The following is a 26,183-nucleotide window of genomic DNA, read 5'->3' on the forward strand; positions in this document are numbered from 1 at the left end:
CTCTGCTGTCAGTCAATGACGCCCAGGTGTGATAATCAATGTTTAAGTCCTTCATGTCACACATGCAAGCATCCTTGAAGTGGTGTTTCCACTGTCTGATGATATAATCTGCTCCGGTTACCTCACCTTACCACGAGAGTCCTTGGATATGCAATTGTCTCATACTCTGCATTTGGGCCCTGGCCAACATGTCCATCTACGATTGAGGAGTTCAACAAACTTGGGAGTTCTGTGTTTGAGAGGAGTGCCACACGTATGAGTTGGTCATGCCAGGACTTACCCATGATGAACTATAGGCAGCAAAGATGAAAACTGTCGATAGCTGAAAGTCGTCCATGTTCCACAGCCATATGGTAAGGTGCTGTGAAGATAGATCTGACAAACCACCAGCAGGGTCCTAAGGGCCAGTCTGATATTATTCCATGTGAAATGACTCCTTGCTATCCTGAGTGGAACCAGCAGCATAGTAGCAGCTCGTTGGATCCAGATGTTTTCTTTTAAAAGCATAATATTGCATGGATATTACATGAATCAAGATTGAATAACTCTGACCCAATTCAGAATAAATAATGCCTCATTGCACAGCAATATCCAAAATACAACAAAACTCACCTTACTTTGCAGTGTCACTACAAACTGTATGAATGCAAATTAATGTAATGTTGGAAATGTGAAATACAAACAAAGTTCTGGAGAAACTGTGCAGATCTGGCAGCATGTGTGGAGGCAGAAACAGAGTTAACCTTTCTAGTGCAATATGATGCTTCTTTGAAAACCCGTTTTTATTTTCTCACAACTGTTGGCAGGTTAATCTAGATTATACCACCTCCTGAAGCAATGTCCGAACCGGAGATTTGGCCATGTTGCTGGCCTATTTGGTGGAAATTCTACCATGTATTTTATGCTAATAGTAAATGCTACACGTGGAGAAGAATTTGGAGAGATGCATTAGGGTCCCAGATGAAAGCACATTTGTTTCTATTTAATCATTATGATATAAAGCCAAGTTGAGACTCTTCTGCTGCAGTGGTAGCATTTTTACTCTGAGCCAGGTGGCTGGTTCAAGTCCCACCTGCTCCAGAGGTGAGGCAATGCCTCTGAACAGACTGATTAGAAAATCTCAACAAAGACAATTTGATTTTTAAAGTAAAAGACTGGAAGAACTGCAGACGCTGTAAATCAGAAACAAGAACAGAAATTGCTGGAAAAGCTCAGCAGGTAGGGCAGGTCTATGGAGAGAAATCAGAGTTAACATTTTGAGTCATGTGACCCTTCCTCAGAACTCAGAAAACTTGGACAAAGGTCAATTTGAGAGCTCACTTCTGACTATTTCAAAAACTTTGTTCATATTTTGGATCCACACAAAGATGTTCTTGAAGGTGTAACATCGTACAACTAGCAGTGACAGAAAAAAAATCATACCTTATAAACCACGTAGCGTTGCATTGCTCTGTGGTAATAGTGCCTGTAACTATGTTTCCATCTAATTATTCTATGAAAGCAGCATATATTATTCCAGCACGGCACTGCCTGCATCAGCACATTTAAAGCAGTTATCTGGCCATGTGCAATAAGCAATTATTCATTCTGAACTGGGTCACAGCTATCTGATCGTATTTCACACAACATCATGCTTTAAAAAAGCACACTTGAATCCAATACACGACTGATGAAGAATACAAAGGTATTGTATTAATCAAGAATAAGCCAAAAGGAATTTACAACATTTTTGTGTAAATGTTCCATGCTGTGAAAAAACTATTGCTTCAGTTTTATATAAGGAACTTTCTGAAAAAGACAAATACCAATATATTTTAAACTGAATATGGAAATCTAAGTGCCTACAAATGCTTCAAGAGATTAAATAAGAAAATGCACAACATTCCGATGCAAAATTAAATTGCAGAAGAGGGTAATGCAAAATATCAAATTTTATATGCACATAGGCATAACTTCCTTATCTTTACATCTTATCTTGTAACACATTATGTTCAAATAATATAAAAATACTATTAATGTTTATTTAGACTCAGAATTGTTCGAATTACAGGTACACAATCCTTTATCCAAAATCCAAAAACTCCAAAATCAGAAGATCTTTTTGTGAAGTTTTTTTCTCCATAAAAGGTTATTTGGCCTGCAAATAGGTGACCCAACTCCACACCTACTCGACCCACATCACTCAGATGTGACGTGGCGGCATGGCCCAGCACTGGCAGGTGTCAATTCTGTCTCAGCGCTCATAGTACTCACAGGTGCGTCTACTTTTCAGCATCTTTTTTATTTCACCGAGAAACTCAGTTATTCCGAAATCCAAAAAGTTTCGAATTCCGAAAACCAGCTGGCCCCGAGGGTTTCGGATGAAAGACAGTGTACCTGTACTCAATTGGACCATGGTGCAATGTAAAAGTTTCAGTCAAGCTACATTCTCTTTCGACTTTCTGGTTCTTTTCTCAACAGAGCTTAGCTTCCTCCACATTTCTAGCTCTTGTATTATTAAATGTTTCCTTTGTGTACCGTATTTCAGGATCAATAGATGTCTCAAGATGTTTATAGCCAATGAAAGAATTTTGAAGTATAATCACTTGCGTAGTTTTCATATCTGAACCAGCTCGAAAATAATATTCACCTTCCAAAGTATTCAAATCCCTGTGGCCAATTAACTATTGCAAGAAGAGTTCAACATCTTTGCTGTCCAGAAATAAGCAATGATTTAAACTTCTGTCTTGTCAAGTCAGTCAGCAATAGCTCATTGTTTGGAGAACAAGTTGTGATAGGACACATCTGAAGGCTCTCAATCATGAGCTCACATAAAGTATAGCTGACATGCGAAGTACACAGAATTACTGAATGATCCAGCATAGTCTGCCCGTTGTCCCTTTGCTGCTCTTTTTTAGACTCATTCCATTAATCCCATTTACCTCAAAGTGGCGTAGGGACAGGAGTTGAAACAGTGCAGTTAATACTGCTGCATGATTGGTGGTTTACATTTCTAAAGGCAATCTTATCCATCACCTGATAAAGTTGTATTTGCTAAGGCCTCCCCTCTCCCCTCTGACTAAAGTAGTTCACATGAAATGCAAGGCAACCTCAAGAAATATTTTTATTTCTACACAAATTCAGCTCGGTTTTCAGAAGATCTGGAAGATTTTATGTGGAAGAGTTATGCTGCTTTAAGTTCAGACAATTGTAAGCTGAAAAACTGAATCATATTTGCCCTAAAGCAATTCAGCAACCAAAGGCCCAAGTTTTCATGCCAAGATTTTCAAAACGGTCAGGCAGGACCTGATTCCAGGATTTCTGCCTACATTCCCGCCCTATGAGATTCTTCTTATAGCTCTGGTATCAGGATGCAGCTAGTGAGACTACATGCTGGAATCGTGCAATTGTCTAATCCATTGCTGCACTGTTTTTAAAGAGCTCCCTCCATTTCTACACATTGGCACTTTGGACCACTCATGAACCTTCAAGAAAGTTTATTTGGAGTAAAGAACCATTCGACAGGCAAGTTTAAAAGGTCTTCATAACTTCAACTATCATAAATAAATGTGGCATAATTTAAGCAATGAGTGATCATAGAATCCTGTCCTTAACAGGTAAGTGATATTAAATTGACCAGCATTTTATAAATGTTCAAATACATGAGCCAAGTGAAAAAGAATTCAATCATATTTAAATATGCCATCTGGACAGTGCTTCCATTTTTCCATTGATTTGATGTTCAGCAATCTGTTGTAACATTGAAGAACTCACTATCCAATATTGCAGAAATAATGAGACCTACAATTACACTGAAAGTCTATCAAATGCTCATGAAACTGCTGAAACAAAAAAAATCTGCCTTAAAAAAAATCCCAAAACATAACCCTCATGGGTCATAAAAGTATCTAACACAACTCATATTCACCTGAGAAACTGCAGAAACAATGCCTAAAGTTAATCCATAAATGGGATTTGGAGCTCAACCAAGCTCTTGAATGGCACTTCATCTTTTGGTTAAATAAAATAAAAGGTTCTATAGATGAATACATTGGAATCTGTGCATGCATCAATAATTCCACCTAATTTGTTGCATTTCATTCAAATGTAAACTGGAATCTGCTTCAGCTGCACAATTGGTTCCCTACGTGCACTTTATTTTCAGCCAGGAGTTTTACTGTGAAATTCAAGCTGTTCGCAAGTTGGTATCTTTTTGGAGCTGCTCAGTGCCACTCAAGTAGAAGAGGCTGGAAATATGTGGATCAGTAATTTAGAGATCAGGCTGCATATCTTTACTGGGGATTGGCAGGTTCTGAAGAGGAAATGTTGAATTGCTTTAGCAATTTTTTTCAGTTGTTTTAGAACGGAGAGGCTGTCTGGTCTAACTTCATACACAGCTGAAAATGTGTTGCTGGAAAAGCGCAGCAGGTCAGACAGCATCCAAGGAACAGGAGAATCGACGTTTCGGGCATAAGCCCTTCTTCAGGATAAGCATGCACAGACATCTTGATTAACGCTGTATTCCACAAATCTGAGAAATGCATTTGGCAAGATTGTTTTGGGGATGATGGAAAAAGAAATGAAAAAGAAAGTATTTTATTTGTGATTTTTTTTTGGAGGCACTTTGTTGATAACTGCTGCCACTCTACAAGGGTAAATTTCATCAAAGATAATTTTAGGATGCAAGGTTTCTTTTGAATATGATTTTGTTTGAGAAATGTGTCTGATGCACTCCTCAAATGGACCCTGAAGCAATGCATTTTACTCGACTCCAAGGAAACTACAATTCCCTGGCCATGCAAAACAAAAAGATCTCATATTCCTTAATAATTCATTATTGTATCCATCTTTCAACCCAAGGTACAAAGCTTGTAAAATTAGCATGAGCTTTGATACAAATTCCATGTAGAGAATCACCAAACCAAACACTGTACCACCTCCTGAGCTTAAAAATGTGTTGCTGGAAAAGCACAGCAGGTCAGGCAGCATCAAAGGAACAGGAGAATCGACGTTTCGGGCATAAGCCCTTCTTCCTGAAGAAGGTCTTATACCCGAAGCATCGATTCTCCTGTTCCTTTGATGCTGCCTGACCTGCTGCGCTTTTCCAGCAACACATGTTTAAGCTCTGATCTCCAGCATCTGCAGTCTTCACTTTCTCCTAGTTGACTGTACCACCTCCTCCCTCAGTGGCAGGACAAAGATGTTTCATATACACTGTGGTGGTACATAATGTTCATGAAAATAGATTCCAAGGAATAATAGGATAGATGGCCAGAAAAGTCAGATTCAACTCTAAAAAAGTACGCTAACGTTTTTTGGAATAAACAGTAGTTTATTCAGTTTTGATCAGCATAAATGTACAGCGAAGATTATGGTAATTTCAGCTTGCAGTAAAGATGGACTCATCAAGGGACACAAATATTAAGTAGAATAGGTAAGGTAAGCACAAACACTTCTTTCTAATAAATAGTTCACCATTTCTATTGGGGTAATTTCTTAAAGAGCATATATCGAATAATTTACAGTATTTTGACAGTATCATTAGAAGATACAATAAGAATTTTTCCCGCTCTGGAGCTCACAGTTTCCAATTAAGTTAAAAAAATCTTTCCAATCTAGTGGCTTGTATTTGCTTACTCAATTTAAATTTCACAAACACAAATTACTGACTATACAACTGAATTTATGGTCTGTCAATATAGGGTTTACTGAACATCTGAAATGTCGGCTTCCTTCAGTGTTATTTCAAACTTTGGTTTGTCTTCTTATCTATAAAAGCGGACTTTGCCTTTGAAAAATGTGTCAGGGAAGAGCTTGAATTAGAACACCTTGCTTACAAAACCTTCCAAACAGAAAGAGATAACTGAACCCCAAGGATTTAATACAGAATATTAGAAACAATTGAAGGTTCCAGCACAGAAGAAAGCTGATAAAAAGTACTGCAAAATCAACCACAGGGTGAAAATTTATGTATCACTGCATGAGAAACTGAACAAAAGCAAAATATTAACAAAGGGGGATTAGGAAAATTGATCTCTACTGAAATTACAATTAATGAACTTGTGCATCTGTTTTGGAAACAGAAAAATATTTTAGTGCCAAACTGCTTAACTGAAAGACTCCTAAAAATGCACGATGCTCTCCAGCATGGAAGAGTTGAAAGTGCATTATTTTATCCTGTGAAACAAATACAGGTTTTACCAGAACAAAAACATTTCAGATTATTCGTTGAATAGACAGCAGCAATTTAAAACATGACTTAAGAAGTTCCTTCACACAGTTATCAATGCTGTAAACTCTTTTCCAAAAGTTCTCATGCTATATGAACAGATCTATTATTGCTGCAAAGATGCCAATTTGTGATTGATGTGCCTATTTAGCAGCTGGTTTCTGCAGATGGCAGTGCAGCTGGTGTGGATATTAAGGATTTTAGTCAATAAAAGCAATAATGGCATTTTTGTTATGTTGGTAATGAGATATTCCAGATATTCTATCATCTCTAATCTAACAAAACAGCATGGCTGAAAAGATTTAACTCTTTCAAAGCTACACATGAAGGGTATAGTTTGGAACTCTTTCACAAAGGGCAGTTATGCTAGATTGATTACACACTAAGTCTGAAATTGTTGCATGTTTTGTTGGGCACCAAACTAAGATAAATAAAGAAAATGCAGATATATGAATTTAGTTCACAGATCAGCTGTAATCTCATTGGAGCTCAGCAGTCTCCCCTTGTCCATATGTTGGAAATGCCATATATAGTTGTGGAAAAGTTCCCATTGATTCAATTAAGATTTTTTTTCAAACCCTGTTTGATGCAAGATCAAAATTCCTGATAAATAGTCTGAACTTTGGTGCCACCTCCAATCCATTAGACACAACTGAATTTAAAAATGACAAGGCTGACAATTTTAATATGCAAAACAAATTGAACTGTAGGAAAGATATTGCCCACATGGCAGTGAAATTAGGACTGCCAGCTTAAGTTGCATGAAAGTGGAGATGAGGCTGATAGAGGTGGATAAACTCTGACTTCTTTTACAAATTAAAACTTATGAGGAGACAACATAATTTTTCGAATTGTCTATTCCCAAATTAGCTCTAGCAAAGACTCAACAAAGCATAATAAAACAGCATCTTTTTTCCTGGAACGTTAGCATTTATGAGATTGTTAAGTTCTGCACTAATGCACCAAAGTTTCCTACTTCCAACCAGTTTTTCTCAGCAGTATACCCACATGTACTTTTTCTTCAAACGTTGCCAGCAAAATTATTACAGCATTTTGCAATTGTTCCAGTTTAAAAGAATGTTCAAGCCACACAGTGTCTGAAAGATAATCCCTGAAGACAACAAAGACATATTTGTCTATTTCGGCAACGTAAAACATGAGCAAGTAAATTAATTGTAAGGTAGAAAATCAAAGATAACAAGGATTTACTGACTCAAATAAACATGATAATTAATTATTAGATTAGGATTAGATTCCCGACAATGAGCAACAGACCAGTTGGCCCAACAAATCCACACTGACCCTCTGAAGAGCAACCCACCCAGACCCATTCTCCTACATTTACGCCTTCACCTAACACTACGGGCAATTTAGCATGGCCAATTCACCTGACTTGCGCATCTTTAGACTATGGGAAGAAACCAGAGTACTCGGAGGAAACTCACGCAGACATGGGGAGAATGTCTATGTGGAGTTTGCACAGTCACCTGAGGCTGGCATCGAACCAGAGTCCCTGATGTTGTGAGGCTGCAGTGCCAACCACTGAGCCATCATGCTGCCTTAATTACCCAATCCAAGTTTTAAATAGATATACCATAGACAAAGGTTGGCTTTTAACCCTAGGCAACATCTGAAGAACCGCACTTTGGATGTAAAATGATTTAGACCATTTTTTAAAAAATCACAAATAGTTTTTCTAAGATAAAAGGCTTACATAGTCAATTATCCAAACAGCATTTGTGAATCCTTTCTGTGCAGAAAATTACTGCTGTTCTTGTTAGCAATAACCTCAAAATAATTAATTAGTTTGGAAAGTTGTCACAACATGATTGGTGCTAGCTAAATGCATACGGTTTCTTTCATTCTTTGGGGTACCCTTCCACATTTGAATTTTGTACAAAAAAAAGGTTACTTCAGTTAGAAGTTAATGTTCATTATACACATTTATACCATAATAACATTTCTTCCAGAGCATGCGCGAGATGTTCTGTTGCCTTCAGCACCATAGATAATGGCGTGAATGTTGGATAAATCAGGTTCTTGACATTAAGGGAAACAAGTCTGATTTTCCCCTTAGGGTTGAAAAAGCAACATCTTGCTAATGAGTGCTGACTATTTTAGTTCCATGAGCTTTGCAGCTCATTATTAGCCATACTCACCTCAGTTTGACGCAGCTGCCAATTCTTCTCCAAGAAATTAGATCGTGCCAATTCCCGACATAAAAGTCAGAGTGGAAACCTGGCAGCAACAGCTTGCCACTTGGTTCTGTGGACATTCGTCCAACTGCCTTCAACATAACATCATTGCATGCTCCGTAGACCCTGTCCTCTTCCAACCTTCATTCAAACAAGTTTGCAAAGACAAACCAACAACATCAGCACATCATTACACTTGTTTTTGGATTAACCTTCTCACTATTTCAGGCCTTCAGGACTTCACCTTGGAGTTCAGGGTCTTTTCAGGCTTGAATATTTCTGCCTTTTGTTTGTACATAAGGACACACACATCTCTTGCATCTGGACAGAATGCACCATATCGCTTTTAGTTTCAGAATGCTCACTCATATTGTGCTTACTTGGAGACCATAAGCCCCAATAGTTTGCATTTCTGTTTCACGCACAACAGGTAGCAGCTTGAAGAACTGAATAGTCAAGTGGATGGATGTGTTGCTGCATGACATCACACTACGTTAATGTCCCACCTTCTGAACAGGCCAGCAGCTTACCTGGTAAACACACTGCATATCCTTCAACCAAACACCCTTATGTGAAAGTCAAAGGGAAGCAGCACAGGTGGGATCAAGGAAGAGGGGGGTTCCATAGTCAGTCAGGGGGCACTCCCACAGTTAGTCATGGGGCTCGTCTGATTCCAGTCTATGTGGTTGGCCACATTAAGTTCTGCAGGTCTAATGCATCCCCTTTGGGGCACACTGATACATTAATTAAGGAGGGTGTTTGCAGAGTGCCCTTATCTCTGAGGCAGATGACCCAGGTTCAAGTCTCAACAGTTTCAGAGTTGTGTAACAAAATCTCTGAATGGGTTGATTAGAAAATCATGTACATCAGTTGGAGGACTGTGGAGTGACGAAACTTAGGGTGGACGGTTGTTTCTCTAATCACCAAACAAAAGGACCGAGTAAGATGGAAGAATAGTTTGTGGTGGTGCTTGGACAGGAGAGGTGATAAAATGCTCTCAAGTGAGTGAGTATGAACTGCAGAGGGCATGAATGCTTAGTAATTTAAGAGGATAAAGTGCGTGAGAACCACTGAGTAATCATAATACATGCCCTATTGGGAAGTGTAGTCTTTGAATCTTGGTGAAGGTGAAATAGCAGAGTTAGAGGGAGCAGAGAAAACATGGTGGCATGTGTTCCTGTAAAGCAAAGAAGATCTTCTCCTTGTACTGCTATGTGTTGGGTTTCACTAAGGACATGGCACTGACCAGGCTAGCTGAGCGTGGTGTCCTTTGCCGGTCAGCAGGAAAAGCACTGTTCTCCTTTCCATAGCCAGTCCACCAGCACTTTCATGCCCCTGTTAGTGAAATGAGGAGTTAGCTTGTCTTACTGGGCTGTTTTCATTGGGATAAGGCTGGAACACAATAGTGAGAGGCACAGCTCCTGGCTTGCAATGTACCGTGTCCCTTGGAGCTAGAGTTAAATATGGCACAGCAGGATGTAAACTTCGCGAAGGTCTGGTGGCAATGGCATTTCAGCCACCCTTGCTGAGCGATTCTTTGAAAGAGGCACTCAACAGGCCAAGTGCATAACCAATGAGATGACAGACAGAAGATTATATGAGACGCATCAACAGGGGCCTTGTCAGAGAGGGTACAACGAATTTAACTCGAGTAAGCCCTTATCCAAAAATGGGAAAATTCAGACCAATGAAATTCAAAGATTAACTCCAGAAAATCCTACTTATAGAAAAGGGCAGCAATTTCAAGATTCCAGTGAGACAGTATCAATGTTATAAATAGAGAAGTATTATACAATCTCCTTCTGTAGTGCTCCAGAATACTGAAGATGAAATCAATTTAACATGACTTAAAACTGGCCCCATGTTTATCACAAGTAAAATAACATTGGCAAACTCTTTCTACACAGATTATGGAACAATCAAGTGCTCCAGAACTTTAATATGCAATTTTTAATTCACAATTGCCCATGAGAGTCACAGCTGGGGGAGTGCTCCTCTCACTTCAGTGAGAGAGTGTGGTCACGTGAGTTTGCAAGCAAAATCAAAGGGAGGGGGGTGAGGGCAGCTTCTGCTAAAAAATTCAAATTCACTGCTAAACATTACATTCCTCAAAAACATTGAACATGCCACCCAAGCTTCAATGGAACCATGGATGAACTGAAGGAAACTTGACATTATGACACAGGAAAATAGTGGAACATTGTCTACAAAAAGACAGATACGGTTTGAGATATTGCATACAGCATAGTCCATGGCACCTGGTAGGGGCTAGTGGCTGGTTATAGATCAAGCATTTTGGGGATGAAATATTATATGCAACAAGAAGCCCTGAAGTCCTTAAATTAAGTCACAGTGTTCGAAAATGATTATGCAACTGTAAGCTAATTTGTAACAACATGATGGTAGTTTGGCTTCAAACAGGTTTCCTCTTCATGACAAGGTCCAAGTTCAATATGATTTCTTTTGATTATCAACAATTTTTGGCATGGTTAGACTTGAATAGAGATATTCTTTCTTACTTTGAACCATTATCCTTGCAAAACAAATGTTGTCACCTGACAAGGGGTTATCAAGAGCTTCTCAATGCATTCTGGAAACTCTGCAATATTAATTACATTGCAAAGCCACAAAGCTTCATGAATTCTTCTCTTGTTACATCCAGTATGTAGTCCTATTGTCTTGCAGCCTATTACAGAGATTTATTTTCTCATGTCCCTCCACATTTTTAAAATGTTCAGTAATAATTTGAAACATTTACACTGGCTAGTCGATCAGTTTTGCAATCCGCAGGGTTGTGTGAAATGAGTACAGGCAGTCTCCAGGTTGTGAATGGACTCCATAAGTTGTTTTGTACGCAAGTCAGAACACAATAAGTCAATATAAAATTGCTATTCCCCCTGCAGCTTGATAACAAAAGGATACTTATGCCATTAAGCAAAACACATCAATTGTGCAGATTTGAAAGAACATTAATCTTATTCTACAAATAAACTGGAAGTACTTTGTGAAATCATGTAGCAATTTTTAATCCTGCATCAAACATTTAGTATAACTGGCATGATGTGTACTAAACAGAACAGATTAATATTTATCCTGTATCTCTCCCCTGCTTTGTAGAGTTTAGTCAACCTATGTCATCTTAGTAGTTAATATTCTTCCAGCTACTCAAGGTGAACGTGTTTCGTCCTGCAACTTACTCTTCTGTACCTGACTGGTTTGCTGAATAATGAAGAATATTGGAAATTTATCCTCTGTCAAATGAATGCTATATCATCCACTTCAGTGACTAAATGAAGAAAGCATAAGAAGAATGGATGTACAAAATAGGTGTGTTTCATTCAACCACACCAGTTACAGCATAGGAAATGCCATTCAGTAACTGTGCGTGTGCAGGCTCTTTGCCAGAACAATTCAAAACCAATTCCAGCATTCCGGTCAATGTGTGCTGCAAATCATCTTCTGCTTTACGTTATTCCATTGAAAATGCAGTGGTTTCTGTCTAAACTGTTCCCAGGTGTAAACATGCCTCACTCCAAATAATAAAATCATAATCCTCTGATAGCCAGTTTAAAGTGATGACCTAATCATCATTGTATCTGCAAGGAGTAGCCTTACCTATTCACTCCATCAATATTTATCATAACTTTAACTACAAATAAATCTCCCCTTAGTCTTCACTCCTCCATTGAAATAATTTGAACAAATATCAGTTTGTTCTGTTAAACATTCATTCTATGCATATTACAGCCGTTTTTATAAAGCTGCTGTACTCTGAAGCAAAAGTATTGCTGAAATAAATGTATTACCATTTTACTCATGAACTCTGTAGCACCATTTATAATCATCAAATACATTATTGTAATTAACTACACTCAAACTTAAGAGGAGTTATGCATTTGAACTTTTAGGTCCCTATTCTTTCACAGAAGTTACTTTCTTTCTATTGGATGCATATATTATTCTCCAGTTGCAACCCAAATACACAAATGCATGTCTCACTTTGAGTCAAATTTTATCCAATACCGATGCATTCAACCACCTGACCAAACTGCTGACCATTCAACCTCCAGCCACCTTCTTAAACCGCTGCAATCCATGTACTGTTAGTTTACCCACAATGCTATTAGGGAGGGAATTCCAGGATTCTGACCCAGCAACACTGAAGGAACAGCGATATATTCCCAAGTCAGGCTGGTGAGTGGCTTGGAGGGGAACTTGCAGGTGACATTGTTCCTGTGTATCTGCTGCCCTTGTCCTTTTAGATGGAAATGGCCATGGGTTTGGAAGGTGCTGCCTGAGAATCTTTAGTGAAGGTCTGCAATGCATCTTATAGATAGTGCACAGTGCTGTTACTGAGCGTTGATGGTAGAGAGAGTGGATGCTTGTGGATGTGGTATTAGTCAAGCAGGCTGCTTTGTCCTGGATGGTGTCAAGCATCTTGAGTGTTGGGGCTGTACTCATCCAGGCAAGTGGGTAACATTCATCACACTCCTGACTTGTGTCTAGAAGGTGGTGGACAGGCTTTGGCGAGTCAGGTGGTGAGTAACTCATTACAGTATTCCAAGGCTCTGACTTGCTCTTGTAGCTACAGTACTTATTTGACTTGTCCAGTTCAGTTTCTGGTCAACTGTATATTGTCCAGATCTTGTTAGATTTGAACATGGACTGTATCTGAGGAGTCATGAATGGTGCTACATTTGTGTTATCATCAGCAAACAGCCCAACTTTTGACCTTCTGATGGAAGGATGGTCATGATGAAGCAGTTTACTTAATAAACAACAGCTTACAGTCATACTGTAGCATCAACGTCAAAGTTGTCCTGAGATGCCTCATAGATGGGTAGAAACAAAAACAGGTGCTGAACCAGGAACCAGGAACCATCAAGACAGGACTTTCCATTGGGCACAAGTGGCAAATTGTATGCAGCTAAATTTTCCATGCATATTAAGACCATAAGGCATTAGAGCAGAAACTAGGCCATTCAGCCCTCGAGTCTGCTCCGCCATTCAGTCATGCTGATAAGTTTCTCAATCCCATTTTCCTGCTTTCTCCCTGTAAGCCTTGATCCCCTTGATATTCAAGAATCTAAGTCTAAAATATACTCAATGACCTGACCTCCACAGTTTTCTGTGGCAATGAATTCCATATATTCGCCACTGTCTGGCTTAAGAAGTTTCTCCTTTTCTCCACTCTAAAAGGTCTTCCCTTTACTCTAAGGCTGTGCCCTCAGTACCTAGTCTGTCCTACTGATGGAAACATCTTCCCATCATCCACTCTGTCCAGGCCATTCTACAGGGTAAAATCTTCCATGAACAAAATGGGTGATAATCGATTGGTCAGTGAAAGAACATTCTGCAGGATCACAACATGGAGTGAGGACATTAAGCATTTTTAAATATAACATATTAACACCCTTGGTCCAATTATCTGTTTTGACCTGCGCCCTGGATGCCGAAAACCAGAACCACATTGCAATTGACTAAAATCAACTTAATTGAAAGTAATTGCAGGAAATGGAGAAACAAAATGAAGACTGGTTTCAAATGGCTGCTGATCACTGTGGACACAACATAAATACACCCAAATAAACACAAGCAACAGGAAGTCAACACCCCAATCTGGAGGCTTGGCCACTTTGGAGGATGATACTGCTTCAGGTAATTGAACTTTGCAATTGGTACAAAGCACAAAGAAATCATGGGCAGAACTCATCTTCATTTAAACTTCCACATACTGTGTGCTTTTTCATTCAATTCTATTTCCATCATAACATTCAGACCGTGCAAGATGGGCAAAATGGGTTTTAAAGTTTTGGATTATTGCAGAGAAGGAGAGGGAAAGAAAGAGAGAGGGATGTTGGAAATGGGTTACAAAGAGTAGGTCCAAAGACATTGAACCCTTCACCCACAATGACACCAAGAATAAAGTGAGGATGAATGTACAAAGGCTGAAACCCCGTCAAAATCTTGCATGCTTTAGTGAGATTACTCCTCATTCTTCTAAACTCTAATAAATAAAGACCTATGCTGTTTAGTCATCAATGATAAGTCAACATCTTTATCCCAGAAACAAGCTTTGTGAACCTCTTTTGAACTGCTTTCAATGCCAGTACATCCTTTCTTAAATACGGGACCAAAACTGTCAACTGAATTCCAGACACACAGTTTCACCAATCCCCTGTACATGTGTAATATGACTTCACTGTTTTTAAAACTCCAAACTCCATTTGCCTTCTCAGTTAATTGTTGCACCTGCATGCTAACCTTTGCATGCACAAGAACACCCAGATCCAAAGTGCTGCTTTATTTTTGGAGTCTATCTATCCCCATCTAAATAATAGTCTGCCTTTTGATTCTTACTATGTTGGCTGACTTTGCTAACCATGGACGGTTCGTCCTTTTGATCGAGTCCTCCTTTTCGACGGAATAAACTTTTAATAAGCATTCCGAAATATCTGCTTAAATGCTGCCAATGATTTTCCCAGTCCATTTTAGACGACTCTTTCTTCATACCTCGGTAGATGCCCTAATTTGAGCTGAGGGCACTTATTTTATTGCGCTTCCTCAAACGGAGTTTGAAATGCTACGATGTTGAAATTGCTATCTCCGATAGAATCTTTAACTATGAGATCATGTTTTAGACTGACCTTATAAGCTCTAAAATTAATTCAGATTTGTAAAGCAAGAAGGATTGTGAATTGTCTTGTTCATCCAAAGTGAATGCTCAAACAGAACCAAAGACATAGATGGACATAAAAGGCAATGCTAATAGCAAGCGTTGTTACTTTAACCCTTATGTATAAATCCAAATCATCTACAAGTGCTTCAACAATTGGACTGAGCACTGACCTCCATGGTACATTGCTTAATATACTGCTGCCCTGGGAAGAACGCACATGGCCCTTGAACATCTTATCAACTAACTTTCAATCCAGGCTGTCACAATTCATGATTATTTACATCAAACCATGTGTGAAACACAGAAGTAAGTGCTTTCTAAAAAAATCATCCACCCTATTGCTCCATGTGTCACCATCCTTCAACAGAAAAATAGTAAATTATCCAAAAACACTTGGCTTGAACAAATTCATTCTGATCATTCCAATTAACATACAGTTATAAAACTACTCACAAAGCTGGTCTATGTATTCTTGTGGACCGTCCATAACTGACGTTCGCTTTGTTATTCCAGTTTATCATGTTTTCTGCTCTTGTACATCATGGAATACATTCAGTTTACTAAAAGCAACATTTCATTTTGACTTCAAGCCACAAACAGAATTCTTTGAATGTGTACACTTTGTTCATAACAGTGCTACCATTTTAAATCACCTGGAGAAGTAAAGACCTGACCTTGATGGTTAATTATAATCTGCATCACGTGCTTCCATTGTTAGACATTATATTCAGTCCCAAAAATGTACATTACAGCGATCAAACAAAGCCCCACAGTAACCACATCAAACTCTAATCTTTCAACACTTCACATTATAAGAGAGTCAACACCTCACTGTTATTATTAAAGAGTTAGAAACTCTAACTGGAGAAAAATAATCAACAATCATATGTTACTCATGGACTTCTTTAATTGTAGAATGGAAAAATAATTATTAACACAAAAATTCAAAGTTTGTGCGAAGATTTGTAGCTCGGGTGCTCATTGCTGTGGTTCTGTTCGCCGAGCTGGAAGTTTTTGTTGCAAACGTTTCGTCCCCTGGCTAGGCGACATCATCAGTGCTTGGGAACCTCCTGCGAAGCGCTTCTTTGATGTTTCCTCCGGTGTTTATAGTGGTCTGTCCCTGCCGCTTCCGGTTGTCAGTTTCAGCTGTCCGCTGTAGTGGTTGGTATATTGGGTCCAGGTCGATGTGTTTGTTGATGGAGTTTGTGGATAAATGCCATGCCTCTAGGAATTCCCTGGCTGTTCTCTGTCTGGCTTGCCCTATGATAGTAGTGTTGTCCCAGTCGAATTCATGTTGCTTGTTGTCTGCGTGTGTGGCTACTAAGGATAGCTGGTCGTGTCGTTTCGTGGCTAGTTGATGTTCATGTATGCGGATTGTTAGCTGTCTTCCTGTTTGTCCTATATAGTGTTTAGTGCAGTCCTTGCATGGTATTTTGTACACTACATTCGTCTTGCTCATGTTGGGTATCGGGTCCTTCGTTCTGGTGAGTTGTTGTCTGAGCGTGGCTGTTGGTCTGTGTGCCGTTATGAGTCCTAGGGGTCTCAGTAGTCTGGCTGTCAGTTCCGAGATGCTCCTGATGTATGGTAGTGTGGCTAGTCCTTTTGGTTGTGGTATGTCCTCGTTCCGTGGTCTTTCTCTTAGGCATCTGTTGACGAAGTTGCGCGGGTATCCGTTTTTGGCGAATACCTTGTATAAGTGTCCCTCTTCTTCTTTTTGCAGTCCTGGTGTACTGCAGTGTGTTGTACGAACAAATCAACGGAACACCCAAGGGATCACCAATCTCGGGACTCATAGCAGAGGCAGTTATGCAAAGGTTAGAACAAACAGTCCTACCACAAATTCAACCCAAACTCTGGGTCAGATATGTCGATGACACGTTTGTAATCATTAAAAACACGGAAATAGAAAAAAACACACCGGATCATCAACGCTACACTCACAGGAATCCGATTCACGAGAGAAGAAGAAAAGGATAGCCAACTCCCATTCCTAGACGTGATGGTGAAGAGAACACCAGACGGAGAATTCACTACAAGAGTATACAGGAAAGCCACACACACTGACCAAGTCCTAAACTATGAAAGTAACCACCCCAACACACAAACGAAGCTGCATCAGGACACTATTCAAAAGGGCCACAACACACTGCAGTACACCAGGACTGCAAAAAGAAGAAGAGGAACACCTATACAAGGTATTCGCCAAAAACGGATACCCGCGCAACTTCATCAACAGATGCCTAAGAGAAAGACCACGGAACGAGGACATACCACAACCAAAAGGACTAGCCACACTACCATACATCAGGAGCATCTCGGAACTGACTGCCAGAATACTGCGACCCCTAGGACTCATCACGGCACACAAACCAACAGCCACGCTCAGACAACAACTCACCCGAACGAAGGACCCGATACCCAACATGAGCAAGACGAATGTAGTGTACAAAAATACCATGCAAGGACTGCACTAAACACTATATAGGACAAACAGGAAGACAGCTAACAATCCGCATACATGAACATCAACTAGCCACGAAACGACACGACCAGCTATCCTTAGTAGCCACACACGCAGACAACAAGCAACATGAATTCGACTGGGACAACACTACTATCATAGGGCAAGCCAGACAGAGAACAGCCAGGGAATTCCTAGAGGCATGGCATTCATCCACAAACTCCATCAACAAACACATCGACCTGGACCCAATATACCAACCACTACAGCGGACAGCTGAAACTGACAACCGGAAGCGGCAGGGACAGACCACTATAAACACCGGAGGAAACATCAAAGAAGCGCTTCGCAGGAGGTTCCCAAGCACTGATGATGTCGCCTAGCCAGGGGACGAAATGTTTGCAACAAAAACTTCCAGCTCGGCGAACAGAACCACAGTAACACAAAAATAATTGATATTTCAGTGTTATCAGCTCCCATATACACATAGACATTGCCTGCTGCGAAATCAGTCCTTTACTTTGGTTCCAATTTTTTATAACAAACATCATTTCTGCTGAGTAGGCCCAGTTTTGTGATTCATCTTCTCAAGCTGTATGCAGCAGGAAACCTGTCCTCAACACACTTGAGAGTAAAGTAACTTTACAAGATACCGCTTTTCAATTTTTTAAAAGCAGATTAAAAGCCAAAATTCATTCTGAACTAATAGCAACATTTTGCATGGAGCCAACTGCTCAGAATCTGCTGGGAAAATAACAACACATTCTCAGCGGACAACATTATTTGTGCCTAAACCATTATGCCATTCTTGATAACACACTAACAATCTACACTAAAAGAAGCACACTGTTGCTGTGTGTCACCATGACTTACTGGACAATGTATACTATTCTACCAAAAACTTGCAAAAATGAGATCATTCTTAACATCTTTCTGAGTGCCAACAAATTGACAGATTTGCACTGTAAATTACAAATGAGACTGCATTGCAGAAAATGAAGGTTGCTATTTCATGCTCTAAAGACCATTTCTATTGGGGTGCTTAATGGTCCGACAAGACACCACTTAACATTGGAGACTCAACAAAAGTTAAGACCTTGGGGATTTGCTTCTTTAGGTGATAACTATTTTTAAATTATACATCACTCTCTTGTTTCTTTTACCTTTTCATTTATTTCTAGGGACAGGCATAGATTATTTATCACCACAAGACTGATCCACCATTCAATTAGATTATAGCTGGTTTATGACTTACCACCACGTATCTGCCTTTTTGCCATATTCCTGAAGTGCTTTCAGCATGAAAAAAATCGATAAATCAATTGCCACTGTAGAAGACAGCTCTAACCTACCAGAACACTGTGTAGCATTGCTTCCTAGTTTCATTCCTGATAACTTTGACTTTAATGTTTTGACAACATTTCCTATTTTTAGATTCTACAATGAGCAGAAATAGTTCTTTGCAATCCACCCTACCTGCTTGGTTAATACCTTGAAAACTTTATTAAATCTACCTTGGCCTTCCAAGTTCTAGAGAATAAAACACTGTATAATTTCACCTCATAATTTAACCATTGGCGCCCAGGAATAACTTGAATATACGAATGTTACTATCTTTACAGGACCAATACATTCCCATTCATGTTTGCTGCGTGGAACAGCCCACAGTACTCCAGGTGTGAACTAAGAAAAGCTTTGTTGAATGCTTTGAGAACCTACCTGTAATATTCGTTGTAAAATTGATGGAAGTGCGATAAATCCTGTCATGCTGTTCAGTACTTGTTTTGTCAAGTGCTTCAGAACTATGAATAGAAGATCAGACATAAATTTAACTGACATGAGCCAGGATATATTAAAAAGTGTTGGACACAATTGTGGAGTTGAGCGTTAGAGTAGTGCATCTTTGAAAACCAATTGCAAGGTTGAAGATCTCCTCTGTCAAGAATCCTTGAAAAACTTTAAGTGATCAAGAAATCTCACTGAGAAACATAGATTGTTAAAGAGGAGAGCAAATGTTTCTTTGTTAATATTTGAGATGATCCTCCCAGAACATTTCTTGCTAAGGCACTTGGGTATATATTGTCAATTTAATCTTTGAAAGTCTGTATTTCTAGTACAGATGCATGTTAGGTGATATTTCAAATTGGGATTGAAGATTAAAATGTATTTGAAGATTACACTTGCAGATTGAGAAAATGTATAAACTGATCAAAGTAGGACCATCTGGGATGAAGTGCGAGGGTGTGAATGCACATCATTAAACTGCCCAGGCTCTTGCACTCTGTGGTCATCAAGAAACCACAAATGTTATCAACCCATTCTCACTTAAACTGAGCAAAATTTTATTTTCACCATTTCTGTTGAATTTGAAGTTGAAAGAATTTGAAGTTGGAAACATCAAATCGATGTTTTTGATTGTTGCTTAATATGTTAGCCGTACAATCTCAGCTAACTGTCTGTATCACACCATTACATTGCTAAGCTGATTCTAAGTGTGCATGAGGGAACACATGGCCTAATATCGGGCAAGTAATTCAAAAGGTCATCTTCTCCTTGAGCTGAGAGCATCAATTATCTGCTGCACAGCAGAGCTAAGGTCATTAAGAATCCCATGAATATCTGGAATATTAAATGCTTCATTTTTTAATCCAGTAGGGGGGAATCTAATAGTAAACTGCTGTGCATTGCCTTTGTTCTGAGGGTAGAAGCTGTAATCAGTGTGCTGTAATAAACTGTACCCAAGATTAAAACGCTGCTTGTAAGAAGATAAATACTGATTTGTTAAATCCAAAAAACCCCTTAATTACAAGGTATTAAATGACTCTTTAAATTAATAACTTGAAATGCAATCTTGAATATCAAGTCAGGCTCTGCACAGTAGTGGAGTGAAATATCTAATCTCATATTGCTATACATCCACCTATCAGAAGCCACTGGACAAATCCTAGATGCACGGATTAAATATTGTTCCAGCTGGAAGTGTAATTTCCACTGATCTGGTGAGCCCTCACAGGCTTCTTTTTAAAATGCCATCAGTTTCATCAGAAAGGTCTAGATGCTGATCTTTCCAAATAGCATTTCAGTCTGACCCAGAAGGTAAAAACGGTAAGATTTGCGAATGACACATACTGGTCCCACTCGAATAAAAGCAAATACTGCAGAACAAACACACAGAATGCTGGAGAAACTCAGCAGGATGACGTTTCTTCTGAACCCTGAAGAAGAAAAGGCGGCTTTATTGAAGAAGAGTTATACTGGACTCAAAACATTAGCTCAGTTTCTCTCTCCACACGTGCTGCCAGACCTGCTAAGTTTCTGCAGCATTCTTTGTGTTTATTACTGGTCCAACCTGTCTGGTATACGTCAAAATAGAGTTGCAGTATGACAAGCACATCGATTTCCAATTATTACAGGTTTCGCCCAGGTTTGCCCTGGGTGTTAGGTCATTTTGATGCACAGATGTCCACAGAATATACAGATTAATATAAATCTCTTAATTTGCAGTCTCAGCTAGTCAGTTTTACATCACATTCAACTGATTTGTTAGTTCCTATGATTCAGAATGGAGGGGTGGGCAAAATGAGTACCCTGAGACAGACAGGCAAGTTCAGGACCCTCATAGAGAAGAAGAAGACAGATCTGCAGCAGACTTGAATGAGATTTGGGTGATAAAGAATAACACATTTCTAGACTTTACTTAAATAGGAGTGAGGGTAAAATAAGAGCAAGGATCTATTTAGTTAAGGTATGGCTGGGGAGGTCAGGCCTTGACATCCACCTCTGGTAATAAGTGGGATGTTCCAGACCCTTCACATGGTCTCGGACACCAAGTTTGCAGAAGGCGCCTCCAGCCGGAGCAATCTGAACTCTGAGTTTTGGAGCTTGAGAAGCAGCAGGTAGGGGGCACCACGATGCATTCACAAGGGCTGACAAGCTCAAGGACGCTATATTTCAGCAACTGGTTACCCTGCAGCTCAAGGGAAGGGGTGACTGAGAGATAAAAGAAGGGGATCAACCAGGGGGTAAGGGAATCCCCTGAGTGTATCTTGTCTGTAAACCATCTTTCAGCCTTAGAAAACGGTCAGGATAATGGTTTCTCTGTGGAGGTAAGCCAGAGCCAAGGCCATGGCACTGTAGATGTTCTAGCTGTCTGCGTGGTGAGACTGGGGATGGGATAACATGTTGAAGGACAGTAGTGTTAGAGGATTCATTTGTGAAGGGAGTAGAGGGCATGTTGGCAGCTGTAGCCATGACTCCAAACTGTATGTTTCCTTCCAGAAGGTCAAAGATATCACAGAACAGCTGCCCAGCATTCTGAAGGGGGAGAATGAACAGAAAGCAATTGTTGGGATATAGGAAGAAAGAGAGATTAAGTCCTGCAAGCAGACTTGAGAGAGTTAAGTAGAAAACTGAAAAGCCAAGCTTCAAAGATAGTAGTAATCTCTGGATTCCTCCCTGTGCCACGCAATACTGAGTATAGCAGTGGAATGACACAGCAGGTATATATGTGGTTCAAGAGATGGTGCAGGAGAAAAGACTTTAGATTTCTGAGACTTTGGGGCCATTTCTGGGAAGGTGAGACTTGTAGATGTTGGACAGATTACATCTGAACAGGAATGGGAAAAACTTCCTCAGGTGGAGATTTGCTATTGCCATTGTCTTAAACTAGATTGGGAGGGGGGATGGGATCATGGTAGGTTTTTTTTTAGAGGGGAGAGAAGCTGAGATGGAGTTATAAGTTAAAACATGAATGAGAGATTCTGGAAGGTAAAGCAAGCATAGGCTATAAAATAAAATGGAAAGTATTTTAGTAGAAGGAGCCAGGGGAATAAGACAGTAGGCAGTATGATGTTATAGCTATGACTGAGGCTTGGTTCAAGATGGGCAGGACTGGCAGTTCAACATTCCTGGATATCAGAAGAAATTAACATAGAGAGAGGAGATAATAATGGATTTAGAACCGTAAAAGTTGTTCAATCTAAAAGGTTCAGATGAGATGTATTCAAGGGAGGACAATTTGAGGCCTAGCATAAATTTTTAAATCCTCTCATGCCACAAATTATGTGCTCACATTGTTTCATTATAATAAAGGAGAAGAAGGAATATATTAGGAAATTATCGACCAGTCAACCTAGCCTCAGTGGGGAAATTATTAGAAAGCATTCTCAGGAACAGAATATATCTGCACTTGGAGGGCCATGGATTAAGAAGGTGTAGCTAACCTAAGCGCAGGTTCCTGGAGGTTGCAATTGGGGTATTTACAGTGAAAAATAGGGTAGGTGTTAAGATGATGTTTCCACTATGGCGGGGGGATCTTGAGTTATGGGACATAATTACACAATAAGGGGATACTCATGTGAATGTAAGGGCAAAAGAATTTCTTCTCACATACAGCTGCAAATGTCTAGAATTTTCCACCACAGAGAGTTGTAGAGGCTAGATCACAGATAGTATTTGAAGAGAAGATCAAGAGATTTTTAAAATAAATATTAAGTTGAGGGCAATGGGGAACTGGCCCAAAAGAACAAATGAGGCCTGGAGCAGATCTGTCTGTTCAGTTTAGCACGTGATAGTGCCACAATGCAGAGTATTCTCAATGTGAAGGCAGGACTTCGACTCCACACAAACTGTGCGGTAGTCACTCTTACCGATACTGTCATGGACAGATACATCTATGGCTGGCAGATCAGGATGAGGTAAAGTACGTCTTTCCCTCTTGTTGGCTCTCTCACCACCTGACGCAGAACTCCAGTCTAGCAACTATGCCTTTTAGGAACTGGCCAGCTTGATCAGGAGTGCTGCTGTCCAGCCACTCTTGGTGGTGTATATTAAAATCTCCATCCCTGGGCCACTGTCTGTGTGGAGATTGTACATTCTCTCTGTGTTGTTTTCCTCCAGGTGCTCGGTTTCCTCCCACAGTCCAAAGATGTGCAGGCTAGGAAGGTTAGCCATGGGAAATGCAAGGTCACAGAGATAGTGTAGGACGGTGGGTCTGGGTGGGATGCTCTTCAGAGGGACAGTGTGGACTCGATAGATTGCTTCCATACTGTAGGAATTCTATGATTCATGGGGTCCAGAATCAATGTTGAGGTCTCCCAAGGCAACTCCTCCCCAGACTGTACACCACTGTGCCGCCACTATCCTGCTGGTGGAAGGGACATATCCAGGGATGGTGGTGGTGCTGTCTGGGGCATTATAAATTATGTTTCTGTGAATATGGCAATGCCAGGCTCTTGCTTGACTCACGTGTGAGACAGCTGTCCAATTTTGACATGAGACCCCAAACGTTAGTAAGGAAGACTTTGCAGGGTCGACTGGGGTGTTTCTGTCACTGTCTTTTCCAGTTCCTTGGTCAGTCCCAAGTGGTCCATCCAGTTTCATTTCTTTGTTGTGAATTTGTAGTGATTGATAGGCCATTTCAGACGACAGTTGCTGTGTCCCATGAAGGCCAGACCAGATGAGGATAGCAGAATTCCTTCCCTGAAGGATATTAATGAGCCAGATGAATTTTTCCAAGAATCGACAATGGCTTCCTGGTCATCAGGAGATTCTTAATCCATCTGCTGTGATAGGATTTAAACCTGGGTTTGCAGAACATTATCTTAGTTTCTGGATTAATACTCTAGTGATGATACCACTAAACCATTGTTTCCTCCCTTGTAATTTAATTGGAATTTGGTAGTCCAGTTAATCAGTAAGATGGACGATCAGCACCTCTTCACCTCACGTTGTCACTTTAAAGATAGCAATCAAATTTCTTCATTTCTCTTAACAATTCATCAAAAACAAAAATTAAACTATAACGTGACTAGAACCTGTGCCGTGTTGAATATTTGACTTCAGTTGTTATCTTACCATCCTGAGAACAGCAGCTCCAGGTCTTAGCAGATGAAAGGCTTGTCCCCTTAGCAGATGGAAGGCATGATTATAATAATAGGATTGCAATGCATAAAATACTTCTCTACTTACATTCAAAGTAATGGGTGGATGATCCAACTTTCAACAGTTTTTGAGCTGACATTACAGCTTCAAGCAATGGAAACCATAATGCCTAAAAGGGAAAAAAAACAAAGAATTCTGCTTTGATTTAAACGCCCAAAAACTATCCGCCATTTCCTCGAAGGACGTTGAAGTGCAGTGAAGTAGCTTATGAGCTCAGTCGTGAAACCATAGCACCCTCAGCTTACTGGGAGACTCACCAATGAAGAATGCTCATGTCAGTGAGATATGAGGGGCAACCAATGTTTTGGGGTGAGTAGGTTAGAATGAATGTAAAATTCCAGAACAGAAAGCAAGGGAAAAAAAATTAAAACAAGGCTGAAGCATTAATAGGGTAACTATCTCATTAAAAAAAAATCTCTTTTCCAAGACAATGCAACTGTTTAAGCAAGATTTATGGAAAACATTATTGCAAAAGCACATTTGGGTTAGCTTTATCATACCTTCTTAGTCAATAGTTGGATAATGTAAGCCTTTAAAGTTTATGATATCTTTTCTCTACTTGCGTTTAATATTCCTGTCAGTACATTGCACTCAACTGTATATTTTATATCTACTAAATTACTAATTTTTTCTCCTGATTGAATTTAAAGGAATCTTCATTCTATTACATTCTTGTGATAGCTGCACTGTCAATTTCATTTACTATAACTGCGAAGGATATTGAATACTGTTGGCAGCAAGATCACTTGCATTGTGGTAATTGCAATTTGTTCAATTCAAAAAATGAATAAAATGATCATTGTTTCCAGAACTCTCAAGTTATTGAAAAAATGCACTTCTGATTAGGAAGCTATTTACAGGCAAATATATCACTCAGCATAACAAAGCATGTGGTTAAAGAGATATATTTTTGGTGAACTTGTGTGTTCATCAAAATCATTGTATGCCTGTGCTGCATTATTAAATGCTTCTCTGCTTTGGGATCATGTTTCAGCACAGTTATATTCTGTCCATTGAGAGATTTAACATCAAACTCAGAAGACGGATCCACTAAACAAAGCTGAAAATGTGTTGCTGGAAAAGCGGAGCAGGTCAGGCAGCATCCAAGGAGCAGAAGAATTGACGTTTTGGGCATGAGCCCTTCCTCCACTAAACAAAGAACTAGTATGATGCATCTGATGTACAACATAAACTGTCGTGCTTTTAAGTTTCAGCTTTTCTTCTGTGGAAACTAGGTATCCCACATGTTGCAAAATTGGAGTTGACAGCTTGGCACAAAAGACATACAAGAACTGCAGATGCTCTAGATCAGAGTTGAGACTGTTTTACTGGAAAAGCATAACAGGTCAGGCAGCATCCGAGGAGCAGGAAAATCACTAAAGGGTTCCGGCCGGAAACATCGATCTTTCTGCTCCTTGGATGCTGCCTAACCTGCTGTGCTTTTCCACCAACACACTCTCAACAAAAGCCATGTGACAATTTTGCTCAAGCAGTTGGAAAATGGACTGCGCTAAAAGCAGGGGAAACTGGTCATCCACTCATACATATTCCATAAATTTTATTAACCCCAACTTGCACAACTAAATAGAGCAAACAGCAGTTTTATAGAGCAATGACCTGAAACATCAACTGATTCTCCCTGCAGATGTTTCCTGACTTATAATGTATTGCCAGCATTTTGTGGTATTGTTTCAGATT

General features: G+C 39.7%; 1 protein-coding gene across 4 annotated transcripts in view; it reads right to left on the bottom strand.

The window, feature by feature from the left end:
- Positions 1-26,183, bottom strand: part of vps8 (VPS8 subunit of CORVET complex) — a 570,470-nt gene that overhangs the window by 276,340 nt on the left and 267,947 nt on the right. For all 4 annotated transcript variants that reach the window (XR_015757598.1, XM_043693080.2, XM_043693078.2 and 1 more), the window contains 2 exons: positions 24,513-24,594; positions 19,263-19,345 (listed from right to left, as the gene is read on the bottom strand). Coding sequence is in view for 3 of the 4 variants with exons in the window: in XM_043693080.2 (XP_043549015.2) it covers positions 19,263-19,345; positions 24,513-24,594 (165 nt within the window). In the remaining variant the exon portion in view is untranslated. The remainder of the gene's footprint in view (positions 1-19,262; positions 19,346-24,512; positions 24,595-26,183) is intronic.

Source organism: Chiloscyllium plagiosum, unplaced genomic scaffold (genome assembly GCF_037043375.1).
Source record: "Chiloscyllium plagiosum isolate Xiang-an unplaced genomic scaffold, Cpla_swu_hap1 HiC_scaffold_7, whole genome shotgun sequence".
Lineage (NCBI taxonomy): Eukaryota > Metazoa > Chordata > Chondrichthyes > Orectolobiformes > Hemiscylliidae > Chiloscyllium > Chiloscyllium plagiosum.